Below are 20,282 nucleotides of genomic sequence, written 5' to 3' on the forward strand. Positions count from 1 at the left end.
TATTTGTAAAAATACGTACTTCCGACTACGAATACTCGAATCACTTGACGCCTATCTGAGGATCTACAGAACTGCAACTCGTCCATTTCGATCCTGATCGTGGAAGAGGCAGCAGTGTGAAGTTCTTTTTTAGTATCGCGGTGTGTTTTAAAAGGTAGTTTGTCAAAAATGTGAGAAGTTCTTTTAGGATCAAATTTATTAAAAAAGTTCCTTTCCGATAGGCATAGCTAGTGCGGTCAGAGAATTGTGCGGTCAGAAATACAAATTTGAATTCGCTACATTTCGTGCGAACTTGTGTGTGAAAAGAAGGTAAGATTAAATAATTGAGTTGTGTGATAAAAAGCTTCAAAGCGTCGAATAGCCGATCGACGGCTTCTTTTCTTTTATTGCAAAAGTTTGGAGATTTTCCGCCATCCGCGTTCTAGCGACGCATACGCTCGGCACACCGTCCGTCTCGTTTGCCACCCTGCTGACCCCACGTTCCGGCTTCGAAAGTTCCCGACGCTTTTGGCAAAAGGTCGGAAGGAAGCTGCAAAATCATCAACGCGCTTCGTTAGAGCGACGGCCATCTTCATCGTCGGAAAGTTGGCCGAATTCAACACCCAGTAGGCAAAGGCCTAATTAGCGTCATCATTGCGACGCCATTGTAGACGCCGTTCGTCGCCATCGCTGAATAGGTTTGCGATAGGAAGTCGGTGCCGAAGCCACAATACTAGTCGGCACCCAGCTGAGATGCAGCTCTACTAGATCGATGCTGTTCCTGAAATAACACATGTGAGTAAAAATAGATCATTGATCCGTGCACGTAGATCCAACACCCATAAAACTCAAACCTTCGAAAGCTTTCTTTGTCGCTCGAAAGCTAAAGCCGGGCGCGCATTTGTACTGCTCAGCGCAGCTTTATCCGCTAGCAGAAATTTTGACCGCACTTAGGTAGAAGGAAAAGAGGAAAGCTAGAAAGAGAGGGAAGGAACCGGAAAAATGTACAGTTAAATGAATATATAAAACATAGGTTAAGAATAAAATGCCGTATTTTAATCCGTCCAATAAAATGTTTTCCTGTTAGTTAGTGTTACCTGAAATGTTTGTATTTTTTATGTTGATTAGCTTTCCCGTGTAGTGAATTTGGTTCGAGAAGATTTCTCACGTTTCGCGTCGTTTCCGTAGATTTGAATTTTCTTTGTGTTTGTTTTACTCCGATGGGCTATCGGGAATTAGTCCCCACTACTACTTACGAAGCGAGAGGGAAAGAGTGTTCGACTGAGTTCTGCCTGTGATGATAACTGATCGTTTTTTTTAGTGCATGAGCTTTCGAGTTGGTATAACGATCATTTCTCTTGCGTCTTTGCTAAACATAGTAGTGGCTCCATCTATACGCGAAACGGAGTGCATCTTTTCACATTTTGTGTTTACCTACCGTTCCTTTGCGCCATTTCGGGATCAATTTCTATAACCTGCCCTGAGGTTAGGTTTCATGCTGGGCAATTCTAACCTGACGAGTGGTCCTCTTCGGGGGTGGCGCTAAAGCTACTCGTTTAAAACGTCCTGAGGAGCGTTTTGGTAGACGGAAACCGTAAACGGCCATTTGGCCCGCTACACTGTAATGAACTCACAGTGCAGTAAATCACGTGTATTGGCCTGGCACTGCACCAAATAAGACGTCATCAATATATATGGGAATGTACGCGAGCGGCAGGCATATGTATCCCACATGCGGAACCATTTTTCATCATCATCCCATTCCGAACGTCATCAATTCCGTCATCATACCAGCAACAACAACAACAACAACAGCAACAAAAACAAACAACGCAGCGAGGAGCGATGAGTGCCCCGATTCTCCCCGCTTAAGTGAGTGTCCCCTTCCCGCACGATTTTCGGCAAGCGTTACGCGAGTGTCCTTTGCAGCATCCGGCAGCAGCATCGACGGATGGCAGGCAAACACCGGAGGACGTTCCAAACAGTTGCAGCTCGAGCATCGGCTCCTTTGCGTCAGTTAATCGTCGTGGTTCGATCCTGCCGGAGTGGTTCATCCTCCTGTTGAAAGCGGAAAGGAAAACAAAATGAAGGAATTCTAAGCCTGGGGAAACGGACGGGGAAGCACGGAACGTGGAACGTTGGGGACAGTGACAAAGTTTTGTGTATTGTTTTTAGTTTTGCAGACCCCCACAAGTAGGCAGTTTGCGCTGCGGTTCGAGGACAACCACCGAATCGATTCTCGAATATAGAAAAAAAAAAAAAGCGAACGTTTGGCCTACTTCGTGAGCGGAATGTGCGGTAGTAGAACAGTGTTGATGGGGCCCGGTTCGGTCGTTACGGTCGACCCCTCGATCCGGTTTAACGATTGGTCACTTTGGCAGGAAGGGTCCTTGACTCGTGCTACAATTCTGACGCAGTGAACAAGAAAACGAGAAAAAAAAAGTACGGCATTATTTTTCCTCATTTGCTCTGTGCGAGAGAGAGAGAGAAGATCGGTTCGGTTTCGGTGACGGGGGCAGCAGAGGACGAGTGGGAAAGGAGGATATTAATAAAAGAAAAATAACGGTGTTCACACATGTGATAAGAGAAAATGGAAAATGCATTCTAGGCTCGAGCAGTAGCAGCATTGGCAGCGATGGCCGGAGGAAGCTGAAGAAGGCAAAATGAGCCAGTGTTGCGGTGTGTATGGATGTTGTGTCATTTTGTGAATGAAAATCGATATCACTGTGTGTAGAGTATCCGCCAGCGGGTACATAGACAGACCGACCGACCGACAGACAGAAGACAGAGGCCGCGCGTTGAGTTCAGCAATCTCCCGGGGCAAAGCCTACTACTGATGAGAATGATGTTGCTGCTGTGGCCGATGTTGTCCGACAGGGTGATGGATATAATAAAATTTGAAGCCTGCTTCGATTGGATTCAAATTCAAGTGACGGCCTAGAGAAGCACATCGGGGATAAACAACAATAAAAAAAATTACAAACAGTGAAAAGTTTACATCCGCCTGACCGGAACTCGATGCCCTACAATCGTCTGCCTGTCTGCCAAGCGTACCGTGTGAATTATTCGTTGTTTCCCTCGATTTTCGTGAATCGTGGTGTAGGTTTTTTTTTGTTTCGTTAGCTGGTCCTCTGAATTATTGATGGTAGCGATTTCGTTTTTTCGTGTTTTCGGAAAATTATTGTGGCTTGAAAATACAATTGCTGGCTGCCCCCCCAAACAACAACACCCCGGATTGGATAACTGAAACGCGCACGTTTCTGTGGTTGTGTTTGTGAGTGCGTATGTGAGCGCGTTTGCGGAAAAGTTTTCTGCCAATTCTGTAACCGCGTATCCGCGTTGAAAGAATCTCTGCGGTCGCCATCGACCGAGGGCAGCAGCGGAATCAATCGAAGGAAGTGGAATTGTTGCAGAGCTGGAATTGGTTTCAAGCGAAAAAAAAAGTGTGGTTTTTGTTTTGTGGAATAAAAAAAAAAACTAGCTTCAAAACCGCGGAATGGCGCTGGGAACTGATCGACTCGTGCCGCTCTCGATCTATCGGCTTGAAAAAGTAAAGTTATGATGCAGTGTGAATTCTAATCTAGTTTAATTTCACGTCCTAAAAAAAACAGAACACAAGCAAACACCTGCCCTTTCAAGAAAACAATCGCACTCTATTCTCTTGCACCTGTCAGAAACTCTGACCGACAGACAGTAACAAACAGTACATCAAAGAAGGCGGCTCAAACTGGTCACCCTTCCCCAGCTGACAGTTTCTACTTACATAACTCTATCTCTTCAAACTTTCGATACAGAAAAAAAAATAAAGAAATATGTCGAATATGGACAGTATCTGTCAAAATTTCCCAGATCACAAAAACAAAACTCTGCTACTCTGTCTTCTGTCTCTTTCTATGTATATTCAAGCTTACAACTAACTATATACAATCACACCACCTCAATAAACAGTTGAGTGTACCGTTAAAGTTTGTTAAACACCAAATAAACAGATAACCACTAATCAAAAAAGCAGTTAAAAATCAAACTAAGCGGAATATTAAACCAAAATAAATACTAGTTACTACCACTATTATTACAATTAAAATCAAGTTGTTCGAAGTAAACAAAATATAGTTAAATCGTTAAACGAAATAAAATCGAATAATCGAAAATAGTTAAAGGAGAAAAAAAAACCGCCTCCAGGTGTAACAACTCAGTAAATCAAAACAAAACAAAGCAAGCCAAAATATTGAATAATATCAACAATCAATATCCAACTCCACCCCCACCTATCCACATCATACACGCACACAGATCGAGTCGGATCGACGCCGCTGCCGCAGCCGCCAACAGCCGCCATCGTATGACCGGTGTCGTACACCACTAGCCACTAGTGCCGCCGCTATAACAACAAAGGAACGACTTCGACGACGACGACTACGATGGAACTGGTCACAACGACAGCCACCCTAGCGCTGATGCTAACCCTGTTGGCCCTGATGCTGTTGCTACCATACCACGGAGTAGCCGCCGCACTAACCTCCGATCTGACCGCCTCGATCAACGGACTGCAGGTGCTGTACCGGTTCGGGGCACTGGCAAGCCGGCGACTGCTGCTAACCCTACCGTCGACGGTGCTGACACTTGCGGTCAGCTGGATGCTGGTACCACTGCCAGGTGAGTGCCAATTTGGTTAGCGTAGCGTTGGTGGGGTTGTTTCGGGTTTTCGAAGATGGGGTTTAGGTAGGATGGGAGTGTGTTCGCGAATGAATGATTCTATTTATGTTTTAGGTGAATTGTTTGGTGCAAAATCTACTCTTAACGGGAGTCTATTGATAGATGGTCAAATTATGATATCTTATTTAACCTTTTTCTGTGGTTTTTCAGGACAATATGTTGCACCTCGCTTTTTGGTCGAAAAATAGACTTTCATAAATTATTTAAATTCCTTCTATCTCAACTACTAAGGTTATCTAGTCTTTGTAGCATTGAACAGACCGGTGTTGTCTACAGATAGTCTCCTAATCCCAAAATGTTTATAATTTCAAGTTGTCCCATTATCTAGCGTCTATCTGGCGATTAACTCTGCCTACCACTATGTTGATGAGACGTGAGTTGAAACGCTAATTCTTAAAACTTCTTAAGAATTTCTGGAAAATTTCGACTTTTTCATTTAAAGAGACAAATCAAAACCACCTTCACTCAGTTGTTGTTGGACTTCGTCTCGTCAGAATCCGACACTAACTTAGTGACAGGACTAAGCTAGCGTCGGATTGACCCCAGCTCCAAAACACGGAGATTCAATTTGCGTTCCTGAGCGAACCCCTAGTCAAGCGTGCTGATTCCATCAGCTTAAATGAGCTCCTTTTATCGCCCGGAGCGAAGCTACATCAAGGGCAGCAGGTAGTACTGATTCGTATTGAATCAATTGTACTGTACCGATTGATGAAAGAGATGAAGATCTATGGCTTTATCGACAATAAATCGTAGCTAACGTTGTTGAATTTGACGTCTAAGGATCTAAGGCGCCGCTGTGCTTGAAATGGATTTGTTGAACGCGGTAGGTAGAACATAGTAATACTGTGTCTACGTGCCCGCACACAAAGTTGAGATCGACGGTGTGATCACCAACGTGAGTAAGATTTGCGTCGATTTGCTGAAGCGTGGATTTAGTTGTTTGTTGTACTGCTCCTATATATGTTGCTTTGAAGCAGTAAAGCTATTAGTTAACTATTATATGGTCGGTATTAAGTCAGACCGGACTAAGTTGCAAAACCCTAAAAAATGAGATAATCAAAATCATAGCGCTGGCTAAAGAATTTCTTCAGCTACATTTGCCTTTTACCAGATTTAAAATAAGTTACAATAGACAAGAATTATAGCAAAAAATAATTTAAAATTATACCGTAAAGGATGCTGCGATTGAAACTTTAAACTCGTTTTACTCGAAATCAATACAATGTCACTTAGTCCGGTCTGACTTAACACCGATCATAGCTTCAAAACCCGTTTCTTTGAGAGTATGGAATTTCCTAAGAAGCGTTTCAACGATATTTAAAGTGGATTTTTCTTAGAAATGATGACAAGATTTGTCTAGTTTTAAGAACCAAGGTCATCTTTCTGAAAGTGTGTTAGGAGCTCTGGGGTCACCAACAAATCTATCGGCTTTCATATCGTGCGACATATCAATCTTCATGGTTCTGAAGAAACAAAGTCGAAACGCAGACACCTGGACTAATTGTTCATGACTTTGCAAAATAAATGCATCGTAAGACAATCGGAGGCATTTTTGTGACCGTGGTGATCCTCTTGAGTAATCAGAGAAATTGGTTCCTACCATGATGAGAATACGTTTCGCCCCGCACTAGAATATTATTTTTACTAAGCAGACTGAACATTGAATGTAGCTAAAAAGATGGAAATGTTCAGACAATTGTCCCCGTCCTTACTCAATCCAGATCAAGGCAACTGATGTACATGGCTTTTCAAGATATTACCTCCCTGTAAAAACGGCTAGCTTCACGCATCTGCCACATCCTACCCGTTTTCTAAATAATAGACTAACAATCTCGTTATTTCCTATAGACTGCTATAAATACTACAAAAGTCGTAGTTGAAATACCAGTATCTGTTTTAAATAGTGAAATGTAAGTGCATTTTTATTATAAAAGGAAGACATCCATAATGAAGGAAATCGAATCGAATAAGCTTCAGGCGTTCTCAGGTGACGCTTAAAATGATCCATCTATTAACGCCGATGGATCCGAGCTAGCTCTGCTGGAACGGGGCCTGGCTAATGAATGTGGAATCTAAGGATCGTAAGAAGGCCCCGTGCTTAAAATGGACTGGTGAAAGGCGGTAAACAAAACGAAAGAATGTAGCGCTTACGTGCCCGCACACAAAGTTGAGATTGACGTCGTTGTCAACGGATCGAGGGTGGCACACATACCGATAATGATATCAAAATAGTGATGAGACGTCAATCTTAACACTAATGCCTCTACTTACGTAACATAAGCAGTCTTCATGACAGGCCCGTAGCTAGGATTTCATTTTGGGAGGGACTACGAAATTGAATGCTTCCTGGGCAGATAGATTTCAGCGTCAGGTTCAAGTTAACCGTTCCAGAGTAGGTTCGAGCGAAGAAAATGTAAATTTTGACCCGATCAGGCGTCCCGCAATTATAATTCGATGATCCTACGAGATTAAAACGCTACTTCAATTACACGTGTGCATGTAAAACTTGTTAAAATTAACTCGAATCTATAAATATGGATGAGCACATTTATTTCTTCATCACATGCTTTCGTCACATGGAAGAGAGCACATCGTGCCAACGTGGCTCTGGATTCTCGTTTGGGGAAAAGATTTGCTTGTTTTAAGATTGCTAATATTTATCGGATTTTTTTGAAACGTAAGGGGGCGTGTGGTCAGCTTTCTAGCTTTTTTTTTCTGGCAAGCATAATAATTCACTCACGCCGAGAAGATGCTTATTCGATGTCCAACTTTTGCAAGATAAGTTAACAATTCTCCGTCTCCACAAACAACGTGAGAATTATTTTTTCGATCTCATGTAATGAGCGTGATAATTTTTTGTCGTGGTAGAAATAAACATGTCAAACAGCCACTACATTAGCAAGAAACTCGAAAACAAAGTAGGATAGACTAGCTTTGTCATGTTTAAGATGGACGCATCAAAGCCAGCGAGCAAAAAAATTAAAGGGAGACGGGGATTAATTCATTCTCCAGTTGATTTATTTGTTCAGATAACATGTGTGGGTGATAATAATTTAGTACGTGAAATGTGAGTTTCATTCCTTTTTAGAAAAGTTTATTGGGAAATAGCACCAATCCAGATTGTTGCGCATAACGCATGGACGAATTACCAATAACGAAGACGTGTTATGTGCTGTCAAAAATGTTGTTTTCTGCTAACCAAAAGAGCTTAATTCCGAATGCTCTTCTATTGAGTGTAAGGAAAATAAGCCTCTTTAGTCGCTCATAATTGATCAATTGTTTTACCTCTATTTTCTCCCTGATTTTTATTATTTTATAACAAACACCAAAAAAAAGATGATATCGTGCGATGCGTTCAATCATCTAAACGTATCGTTGATTTTTAAGGCACGTCGGCTACCTCATACTAAAGAGATGCAATTAAAACGTTAATCTCAACTTGCTTAATTAAAGGTGCAACCAGTCACAACATTTTAGTCGCTTTGCGAATTTGATTGATTGATTGGTTTATCGGTTTTACACCTTCACCTGAACAGATTTGCAATTATAGAGAGCGGCTACAATGCTGTTGCTCCTGTGAACATAGTTTAAGAGCGAAATTTGAGAGCAATAATTAATTCTTTCTAGCTGATAAAAAATTCTTTTTTAGTCACTAGACATAGTCCCATAATCTTTTTGATTATTTAGTACAAATTTCTCTTATGGATTGCCATGTGAGGCTGACAAAATCGGGGGCTGATAAAATTGGATCTTCACTAAAATTGCCTCAGTGTAAAAATAAATTATTCATAATATGGAAGTCGTCGGGAAATACATAGATTGGTCATGTGATCCTATTCCATGTTTTTTTAATTTGATTTTTTTACCTCTACTCTACCTTGAGTACTGTGGCTTCTAATAATAAGAATGTTTCATATCGTCCAGTCCTTTACTAATTGAATATCGTTATAGCGTATGATTTGTATAAATAGTCCCAAAATTGCTTTTGAAGCGGAACATCAACATCACTCGAATGTATAAATAAATCCAGCACAACTCATTCTGGCGTCACTTTACGCGCAAGAAACAATTAGCTCATTGCAAACCAGCTTATCGTCTACTAGAAGCGAGTGCAGAGTTGTGAACAACGCATCAACTCAAATGACAGTGCGACAATAATTGAGGCATTTGGTTCGAATTTTTCTGGTTCACATTTGCTTTATGAGCAGGTGCCGAACGTTGTTGAATCTTTTATGGTCTGCAAACGCAAAGTTTTCTAAAGCAGTATTCAAAACATTTTCGCGATAAAAAAAGTCCCATTAATGTTGACACCAGACGCAATGAAAACAATTCGAGTGCCTCCATCGGTGGATGTTGCTATCATCAGTGCAAATTTGGCGTAGTTCACATAAGCAGTTTGAAATATGGTTAAAGCTGGCAAAACAATTTATATCAGCCACCCTGCAATATATCTTGGTTTTCTTTTCACACTCACCGTCTAAAATGAAAGAGATGTTCGGCTTCTTGAAGAAAGCTACCACATACTAAATAGATAAGATTGAATCGTAAATTCCGACTTACTAACTTAAAGATGCAACCAGTCGCAACATTTTAGTCGCTCTCCGAAATTGCTTTTCAGTCTCTCTTTGTTATTTCGTTGCGTCCTGCGTACACCTTCACCTGAACATAAATTTGCAATTAATGGGGAGCGATTACAATGCTGTTGCTGGTTGCAACATTAAGTGCCTCGTGTGAATATAGTCCTTATCAGCATTGACTCAGTGTCACAATGTAAAAATAATCATCATATGGGAAATTCTTGATAATACTGCATTTAGCAAGAGCGTTTTTAGGCATGACTATTTTGACCGTTCTAGTCTTTACGAATATTTGTGATTTATATATTTTTTGCATATCTTGAACAGTAAACGGTTATGTCGTCGTTGAAATTCCACGCTTTTAAAAATATTCTTTTCTTTGCCTTACCTTGAGTACTATGACTCTTAACAATAGAAATGTTTCATATCGTCCCATCCCTTGCTAATTGAATGTCGTTATAGCATACAGTTAGTGCAAGTAATCTGAAAATTGATTTTGAAACTAAACATCAAAATCATTCGAATCTATAAATGATACCGGCACAACTCATTTCAACGTCAATTGTATGTTACTACCATGGCTCAGGAAATAAGTTACTCATTACAAACCAGCTTATCCTCCACTGCAAGCGTGTGCAGTAGAGTGACAGGAAAAAATGACCACTATCGGCCCATGCCTGAGTCGATTTCTAGTTCCACCAGGAGTATTTGCTCCAAATTTGAAGCAAATCGGACAAGTGCTTGAATGTTGTATATCCCATTTTCGACAATTTACAACAATTGGAGAAAACCCACTAACTCGCATTTTCGCCGCTAGGTGGCACGGTATGCATCGTATTATCACTGTAAGTGAAAATAAGAAATATATTTTAATTGTCTACAACTTTGTCGAAGACTGCAGGTCAATCCGGCTGTGTTAAAAGAGGGCAGAGCGAAATTACCAGACTCTGATACTATCTGATCGATAATATGCGCAACGATTTGCTGTCTGCTTTACCTCTACTTTTCCACGTTTAATGTTTTTCCACGTTTGATGTTTTATCATGTGTTCATTGCTCTGGGCAACCGGTTGCCGAGAATTTGTGGTAGTTTTATCGTTGGTTGAATTCGTTTGAAAAACACATTTTTAATATCTTCTAATAAATTTAATCTATTTGGCAGTATTTTTTCATTTCCTTCGGTCCATGACCACTCGCAAGGGTGAAATATGGCCCCATCAAAGAGGAAGATGCTTGCAACAACACATTGCAAACAGATACTGTCTGACTTTACTGATAACTGAGAAAATAGTGCTCTCCGCGCTCAAATTCTTAAAGCTCCCGTAAGCAGAAACAATCATCTCATTTGCCGCATCTGAGGTTGTTATCGTTTTAAATATGTTGCGTAATTTGACTGATCTGAGAGTCTGTCTTTTGACTGTTCAGTAGTCAAAATCGGAACTGATAAAATTAATATCGTGTCTGTTATTTAGTTTCTGCGGATTCTACTTCTTGTGGCGACATGTGCTTTTTTATTGGTTCGCGGGTGGGCTTCGTCCTGTAGTCGTATCTCTATTTCGCCATCATCCATATATACGGGAATCTTAATACTATCGCTGTAATTTTCATCCACTTGTTTCGGGTTTTTTTTATCTGCAAATCGAAATTTCCTGTTTGGGCTCACGTTTGAATAATATCAGTACTAATTGGCAAATGAATATACGCGACTTCCGTAAGCCTGAGCTCCATTTCCATAATTAGAAAATATTCCACCTTATGAAGACTTGGTCGCATAGAATAAATTTGAAGTCTACGGTCGCGCTGCTGGGTTCATCAACTCAAGACTGCAAGAATTAAGATAATGATTTGTGGTTGTTATAGATACAATGCACACAAATGGTGATTCTAAAAACCATGCATTCATCGTACTGAATCATAGTTGATCCAGAGAAAAAAAATGCATTTTTTTGTTACTTTTAATTTTATTTCTGCACAGCACTTAGAATTATAAATTAGATAGCAAGTGTTGTTATGACTTCGTCTTCTTTCGACCCTAACCTTGAGCCAGGACTAAGCTAGCGCAGGATTTGAAAGCATAGCGCATTCTATGGAATCTTGCTGGAATGCTACCAATCATACCAGAATGTATAGCAGATTTTCAGGCTACTATCAACATTATGTCATTCAATTTTACTGTGTGAATTATTTGACTAGCACAAAGTGTGACAGATTCGGACTTTTCAGCTACGACTCCAAAAAAGGTAAAAAAGCACAAACACAGCAGTTCCCGAAGCTTCAATCAACATCGAAGGCAGTCGGCAGTACTCTACAGACCGGTGCCTTTATTGATGATGGGTCCGAGCAAACTCTGATGGAGCAAGGCCATCAGCAGGCTCTAGTAAGTCCTTGTAGGCCGATGGTACGCGGAAGGTAGCACGAAGGAATACCGTGTCTACGTGCCCGCACGCAAAGTTAAGATCGACGCTGTGGTTACCGGTTCGAGTGTGGCAAGCGTGGATCTGCTGGAGTACAGGCCAGTAAGTAAAACTGACACTGAGGTGATAGAAGTCTCCAATGGGTAACTCATAGCCGTGGTGGAATGTTTAACGGACAGTATCCCCAAAAGTGAGAACCTATGCTATTATCGACGATGGGTCCGAACTAACTATTATGGAGCAAAACCTGACTGATAAATTTTGTGCTGAAGGATCTAAGAAGCCCTTCTACTTAAAGGGGCCCGTTGACATACGAAAAATAGAACGAAGGTATACCGTGTCGACGTGCCCGCACACAAAATTGAGATCGACGGTGTTGTCACCGGTTCGATTGTGGCATGGTGGAAAAACGGGTTGGCAGTTTTAAAGACCGCTATCACAGTAATTGTAAACAGCTCTGATGTGATAGAAGTCAACAACAAGAAAATCGTGGCCGTGGCGAATTGTTTAAATGATATAGCTTTGAGAGCGGCAATCCAGAAATTCTCGGACATGTTAAGGAAGGTGCTCCAAAAATTTCACTCATTCATTCGGAGATCCACACTGTCTTTTCGTCGTAAATACGACCGCGGACATTACTGATCTCCAGCTTGCAGGCGAAATATACGTCGTTGACTGGACTCGAAGAATGCCGCATATCAAGATCAAGATAAACTGGCTAAGCCACTGTTAGAATCCCTAACTGTAACGAATCCGGTCTGCATCTAGAGATCCGATACAGTTCGATTACCGGACAGTGAAGCGTGGGCTTTTAGATGAAGTGTCTCGAAAATCGTATGCGCAAGGATTCAGCTCACGTCAGGAAGCGGATTCCAGAAGTGCTTCAAGCCGGTAAAACATCTCTGTTGTAGATGCTGACTGCTTCACGGAGTTCCGAGTGACATCAGCGAGATGCATCACACAGTGTGGTTAAGAGACGAAGATCAACATTTCCAGTGTTTCACTGGGTACGGAAAGGCGTGGTGGAACAGAACGATAGACCGATTCACTTTCAAAATATTCTACCGTTACGAAGAAAATCTACTGTCGATCGGCTGGCATGATCCTATAGCTGATACGCAATTCGAGAACTTGTTGAGGTGTTTCCGAAAGTGAAATCTGTGGAAGTTCCTAGAGGTTATCGATCGTCGATGATCGTGGAGGCTAAGTTGGCAATGAACACATTTGTATTTGTGGTCGCTATTGAGATCGCGATCGAATGCCCGTTGGTGAGAGCACCAAAAAAAAAAGAAGAGTAGCGCCATTGAAATTCGTTTTGCTTTTTTCCGGTCTAGAGATAAAGCGATTCTGAAGATTTCAGTAAACCAAACAGAAATAAATTTCGAAGGTCCACCCAGATACGCTTAGAAGCGTGGTCGCAAGTCTAAGGCAAGCAAATGACATTGCTGGAGAACAAAATTCTTACGAAGAAATACCGTATCTACGTGCCCGCATACAAAGTCGAGAACGACGATGCGATTACTGATTTGAGTTCGACAAATTTTGGGGCGTCTCTGATGAAATTCCTTTATCTTGAAAAAAGCTTAAGCAAGGAGAGTTAAACTTAGAACAAGTACTGCTATCTTCTAATCCTCCTTTTTATTTCGATTATAAAGATTAATCTTAGGTTCATTCACCTCTTTTTCGAGGACTAGAAAAATCTCTAACCCTACCTCCAAGCCTATCGTTTATCAACTACGCTATGCCCGCCTACTTCAAGCGCCGTTTAAAAATTTCGGTAGTACTAAACTTATTGCAAAAAAATGTTGTCATCCTGAAAAAGACGGTTTGCTTTCTAGTAACGGTGAATCACAGCGATAGATTCAAACTTTTTACTTGGTCTTCTTAGATAGCGGCATCGAACAAAGGCCAGGCATTTTGGTAGTCATTGTTGTTCAAGGATACCCTCAATTTTTATATTAGTGCATTGATAATCATGAAAACAACTGCTCTGTTTCCGATAATTTTGATGGGCCCCTTTGTCCTTTCCCCCTTTTAGTTCTATACGCTTTTTTTAAATCATGATTTTTCTACTTTCACAAATAAAATGCGTGGTAAAATACCCACAATTCGATTAGCGACCAAACGTTTAAATTATTTCCGCCCAGTACCATCATGTTTTCGAAGCTTCGCTGGAGCAGCATCTAAATTGGCTACCATTATTGCACAAACATTCTGCCAATTACTGAATGAGTGGTGCCCACCTAGATAAGCTCAGAATCGTGGCTGCCAAGCAAATGGCGTTGCTGGAGACAAAATTCGTACGAAGGAATGCCGTGGCTACGTACCCGTACACCATGGTGAGATCGACGGTGTGATTATCGACTCGAGTGTGATATTCGTGAATGTACTGAAGCACGGGTTTGGCTGTTTTAAGGATCCCTGTTTCAGTCAGTGATAGAAGTCTCCAGCGAGGAACTCGTAACCGTGGCGGAAAGTTTACAGATGAAGTGTAGGCGACAATCTAGTCATACCCGACAATTCCTGGAAAGTGCCCTAAGGAGGAGATAAACTAATTTTAGGTTCAGCCAATATCAGATTCCAACAGACGACATCTCGCAAGAAAATGGTGGCTTAAAAATTAGAAACAATAGACAGGTCTCCATTGCAAAAAAGTTGGTTTTCCGATTGATTGCATAAAATACTTCTATGAAATAAATTATATTTAAGTCAAATTTTCATTTTAAGAGAATTGAGGTTCTGAAAATATGGCAGCAAAACTTAGGACTTAGTCCATAAACATCTTAGAAGACATCATCATTCTACACATTGTCGGTTTTGTGTTTTTTCGACAAATAAAAATAAACACATCTAGCAAGCCGAGGAACTTTTCAAATGACACTTGTACACAACACGCTTTAAAACCAATGAACCGAGCAGTCGCGGGTGACATCAACTCGAACAATGAAAAACATTTTCTTGACTGGTTCGGAAGGGGGAGGCTAGATCCCATGAATTGAGATTGAAAGTCTACCCAATCTTGACAAATGGCAAATGTGAGGCGCGTCTTTGTAATGAAATTCCTTAACCATGCAAAAAACCTTATGCAAACGGTAACCAGACCAAAATCTTCGAAAATTTCCCCGACGAACTGTTTATTCATACTCGCTTCGTGCGGTTTGGCAAATACACGCTATCAAATCGACATCGTTTTGCTAAACAGCCGACGGTGCGCCAATTTGGGGAGATCAGTTATATTCCACCTTGATCCGCGCTGTCGAGACTAGTTGGGAAAAATCTTCCCACCAAGTCACCGGCAAAACGCGTGATAGCGCTTATCGCCCGCGTCCGGAAGTTGTGGTGACAGTTGGATGCGGAGGGAAGCAGCATCTGGCAACTGTTGGAAGTGAGTACAGCAGTCGTGCACGGTAACATGATTTCCGCACGACCGACGACGACGAGGACAAAAACGCACGCTGGTTGGTGTCGGAACGGGGTACCGCGGTAAACAAATTTCACCGTCGGATTATCGTGAATTGCCTCTACGGTGTGAAGGTGTGCGAGTGCGTGTAAAATGCAGATAGGATTTTAGCGCCTTAAATTCAAATTTTTTCTTCTCACAACAGGCGTAGCAAGCGTTGGATCTTTCAAGCGCACGTGTTTCGTAAAATCGTTAGCGTGGCAATTGGTGAGATGAGGAAATAAACTTAACGAAGAAATGGGTTGCTTGGATCGGAGCATGCGGTGAAATTACTCCTCCATTTGCGCTTTCATTTGCGAACGTGCAAGCAGGCATTCCACCGAATGAAACGCTAACTCACTGATTCTACCAAGCATCACCAATCGAGTGCGAGCGCTGGTACACCAATCGCTCGAATAATCCGAATTTGTTGAACCCGAAAACCCACATTAAAAATGCAGACTGCATCCGCCTGCTCGTCTGCGGGGCGAACCGCCTGCTGTGATGAAATTTGTTCTGCCTCTGCTTGCTTCACGTCGTCGTAGTCGTCATCGTCGTCGTCGGCTGTCATGGGGGGAAGGTGTAACAATCATTCTTATCACACGTGCATTCGGTGTCATAAACGAAGCAGACAAGTGCGCTGAGCGAGACACATTATGTGGTAATGGCAGTCGCTTTAGAGTTTTTCTTGTACGTTGCTTCTGTGAGGTTAGCTCGTTTGAGAAAAAAAATCAGATTTTATTCTCCGAAGTATGATACTGGGTTTCACCGAGAAAGGAACAACCTCCCAAAGGTAAAACGGAGATTATCCGTGGAGCGGCTGCTCCTCTCATGCGGTCCAATTTTCGAAAGTTCCCTTGCGGATTGCAAATTAGCGCTAACTGGAAGTGATGTTCTGTTTTAATAAATTTAAGGTAAACTTACTGCTCCTGGTACTGTTGGTTCGGGTAATAAGTTTGCGCAAGGGGCCAAAGTTGTTGCAAATGGGATTTGGCGTGTTTGGTCTTGTGTGTGTGTTCGCTTTTTCCTTTTGTGGTTCTCCGGTCGGAGGCAACGACGAAGCGATTGCCCCGAGCCGTGGGATTACATGGTAGCCAATTTTGATACTGCTCCAACGAAGTTTCGAGAACATGATGATGCGCGGAGGCGAAGATAATTCAAACTTTTGGTCGCCAATTGAATTGCGGGAGTCTTGGGTTTCCACTCGGGAAGAAGCATAAGGATAAGAGATCGCATGTGGTTGCTACTTCTTCATTGACCAGAATCAATTGAGATTGCAAAATGTGCGTTGGAACAACATGCTTAGAAATAACGTGATGAGCCACTTTGTTCAATCAATATTGCTAATCAATTCCGAAGCCACATTTGAGATCTTCTGGGAAAGGAAGGAATGTTAGTCCGATACATGCCAGCATCTCCACATGTATCACGCGAAGGCGAGATTTATTAGTATGTGTGTCAATAGCATTATCATATAATAATTGCTCTAGGTAGCCGGCTGCCGAGAATTTGGGTAATTTTTCATTTGTTGTATTAATACGACAAATCCATTAAGTGACTTGAACTCCTGATAGCCGACTATGAGGATAAATCGGTTTCATCCACTTTTCTAACACTAGACCGATTTGTGTGCGATTTACTTTTTGATTGTGCCAGGTACTGTATTTGTAATAGCTGTACTACAAGTGCTGATGATAAAATTATGATGAAACTATATTTCAATAAAGGAAGCTTCTATGTTGGAAAGCTACTTAACCCCGTCTTCGTAGCATTCAACGAAAATGGCATGACAAATCCACGTGAAATGCCTCGTGCAAGTATACTTACGAATAGAGCTATTGACGTATGTCTTATATCCGACCTCACAACTCGCGATATTTGTGCTGTCACTGTCCATATGACCGTTGATAACATAAACAAGAAATACGTCTATCGTGCGGTAGACTTGCCGCCTAATAAACCGTACCATTTTGATGATTTCAGAAGGGTTGTATTATCCTGGCGCAGAAATGGGTTTACTTTCATAATCGGCGGTGATGCAAATGCCCACCACATAATTTTAGGCAACATTTGCACGAGTTGGCAGAGAAGAGGTGTTAGATGTAACTCTCTGCTCTGACGATATTACGCATGGGTTGGCAAACTGGCTCGTACCAAACGAACTTGAACCGTCGTTGTCCGATCATAAGTACATCGCATATGATCATTTATCTACGAACTGGAACCTCCATCAAAAGGGTTTGGTGACTAGGTTTCAGGGGTATCTTCCGACGATTGAATCTCCAAGTGACTTCGATGAGGTCGTGGATGAAACAAACTCACTCATAGTGGCAGCATACCAAGAGGTTTGTCCGCTTCAGGTTATGCGTGGAATACTGAACTTGTTCGACTCATAAAGTTATGTAGAAGAGCTTGGAGTGCAATACGTACAGAAATGCCCTTCGATCCTCTGAACGAGGCGGTTGGAAAAGCCACTACACTAGTACAACTAAATAAGTTACTTTCGAAATCGAAATGCTTTCATGGTAGTTCGATTCGCATTGTTAATTTCACCATTCACCATACTCATCTGACGAAGATGTAGTACTTAACTGTCTTTTTGAAACACACTTTCCAGACTGTACACGGAAAAAAATCCGTTCGTGAACTGAACGATTTACGAAAACCGTGACCAAGTTCCTGAAATTATGAGTAATAAACCTCGTATTCCTGAAACTATTTGAGTTTTCTAAAAACCAGTTCGCCCCGAATATATACATGGCGTTACATTAGAATGTTTGGTTGGGTTTGGTGTTGTTCCCTGGACTTGTTTCTGTTTTTGTTGTAATTCTTGTTCATGATTTGGGAATACACAGTAGACAGCCAAACGTCGTTCATGATTTCAAGAGCTTATTCGCGATTCTTGTGATTTCTTATGACGTTAGCAGGATTAATGTTCATGATTTCAAGATCTTAGTCGCGATGTTCGTAATTTCCATTCACGTTATCGTGATATTTTAGTCATGAGTAGAGTGCTTCATGTTCATGATTTCAGGATCTTTGTCGCGATTTTAAATATTTTTGTCACGAGTTGTGTGATTTGTGTTCATGATTTCAGGATCTTAGTCACGATTTTCGTAATTTCTGTTCATGCTATCAGAACATTTTATTTTAGAGCTTACTTTCAAAGAGTAATGTAACTAATGTTCATGATATCAGCAGTTTTATCATTGTATTCGTAAATTCTCTTCGCCTTATCGTGATCTATTTCTTTTTGGTTACTAATGGGTTTTTTACTCGGAATAACATGACAATATGAACTGGATCATTATAATATTACTCATTCGCGATGTCTGGTTCTGTGAACTATATCACGCACACTATTTCGGGTTATCAGTGTACTTTTCGTTTTCTGTCCGGACATCACAATGAACCTTATCAGATAAATAACGATGTTCGAGGTGTTAATAGCTTTTTTATATCTACTGCTCGTACCTATTACTGGTCGCTAGCATATCTATTATTGGATATTTCATAAAAAAAGTGCATGGAACAAAAATGATTCCACGAACAATACTCCAACTTTTGTGATAGAGTTCACGTAAAAATTTCATTATCATGTTGCATGGAATTGTAAATGATTAGGGATATCTTCTAAATATCCACAAGCACGCAAATAGCTACTAGATAGATCGTAAATCATGTACTAGGAATCATGAACCAGTTCACGAATACATGAATAATATTTTATGATTTCGTGAACTTTTTCACGAAAACGAATTATAAGTTGTGACTATTAAACTTGGTATCATGAACCAGTTCACAAATACATGAATAATATTTCATGATTGCGTGAACTATTTCACGAGTACGGATATTGGATCGTGACTAGTATGTTAGGAATCATGAATTAGTTCACGAGGATGAATGGATTCATGAATAAAATTCCGAATTTCGTGTAATAGTTCACGAAAAATAGCCAGAATATTTTGATTTTGTGAACTATTGTTTCTATAGCTATGAAAAAAATTATGAGTCAACCTTTGGTTTTATAACTAATGTTCATAAAGTTGTGAATTAGTTCTCGGCGAAAACCGTGACTGAAGTTCACAAAACAAATCAAATATTTCCACTAATGAAAGCGTTATGCGAGCGTGTTACTGAAGGGAAATTGAACATAATTATAAAAGCCATGATTTTTGATCATGGTCCTGTTTTCGTAACGTAAAAATGTGATTGTTCCAGAATTCATGCCACTTTATTCACGATTTTGGGAACAATTTTTTTTTCGTGTAGTGACTGCCTCTGAGTTCTTGTCAGGTAATTCTAATTCTGGAGCATTGTGGTAACTGTATCGATCAAATGGGCTGTTGAAAGTTTTGCTCCCTACAAGTCTTCGGGAAAAGATGGAATCATTCTAGTTCCACTTCAAAGGGGAAGTGGAAAACAGTTTTTTCTTGTATCCTGTTGCAAACAGGATCAGTTCCATTAGCATGGTGAGAAATAACTGTAATATTTATTCCTAAAGTTGGTCGTGTCACTTATGAGGAGGCAAAGAGCTTTAGACTGATCAGCCTGACCTCCCTTCTTCTCAAAACGGTGGAACGCTTAATCGACCACTACATTCGAGATGTTAGCTTGGGTGAGCACCGTTGCATGCAATGTAACATACATCTAAGCGGGGGAAATCTACTATCGCCCTGTTCGGCAATGTTGTCTACCAGTTTTTTTTTGCTTTTTTGACATGGTTCTTTTGACAACTTGTCTTTCGAATCCGTTCTGGAAGCAGCTCGAGGTCATGGTGTTGAATTGGATACACGCAATGCTTAGCAACCGACATCTGTCAAGTAGGTCAGTTTTATTTGGCGGGCTCGTGCGATGGTACTTCTGCACTGATTTAGACAAACAAGCACTCGTTGGAAAGGTTATACATCTGGCAACGTTTTGGATATAATGAATATTTTTCAGACAATATAGATTGAGGCGAGGGTACTTTTTTTCGACGCTTTAAAAATCTGGGGGTACGATAGGTCACTTTATTCGAGGTTAAACAAAATGATGAACAAACCTAGAAAATCAGCAGTTCTACTTGTATTTAAAGAGTATGAATACTGCAGGCATTTTAAAAATTAGTAACACAAATAGGTATTTATTGACGTAATTCAGGTTAGAAATAGAG

General features: G+C 40.9%; 1 protein-coding gene across 1 annotated transcript in view; it reads left to right on the top strand.

Moving 5' to 3' along the window:
• Nucleotides 1–1,956: 1,956 nt before the first annotated feature.
• LOC131692291 (neuronal acetylcholine receptor subunit alpha-7-like) overlaps nt 1,957–20,282 on the top strand; it is a 257,213-nt gene continuing 238,887 nt past the window's right edge. Inside the window, exons 1-2 of the mRNA XM_058979263.1 lie at nt 1,957–3,529; nt 3,886–4,635. Coding sequence (XP_058835246.1) covers nt 4,401–4,635 — 235 coding nt within the window. The 5' untranslated portion in view covers nt 1,957–3,529; nt 3,886–4,400. The remainder of the gene's footprint in view (nt 3,530–3,885; nt 4,636–20,282) is intronic.

Source organism: Topomyia yanbarensis, chromosome 1 (genome assembly GCF_030247195.1).
Source record: "Topomyia yanbarensis strain Yona2022 chromosome 1, ASM3024719v1, whole genome shotgun sequence".
NCBI classification, from domain to species: domain Eukaryota; kingdom Metazoa; phylum Arthropoda; class Insecta; order Diptera; family Culicidae; genus Topomyia; species Topomyia yanbarensis.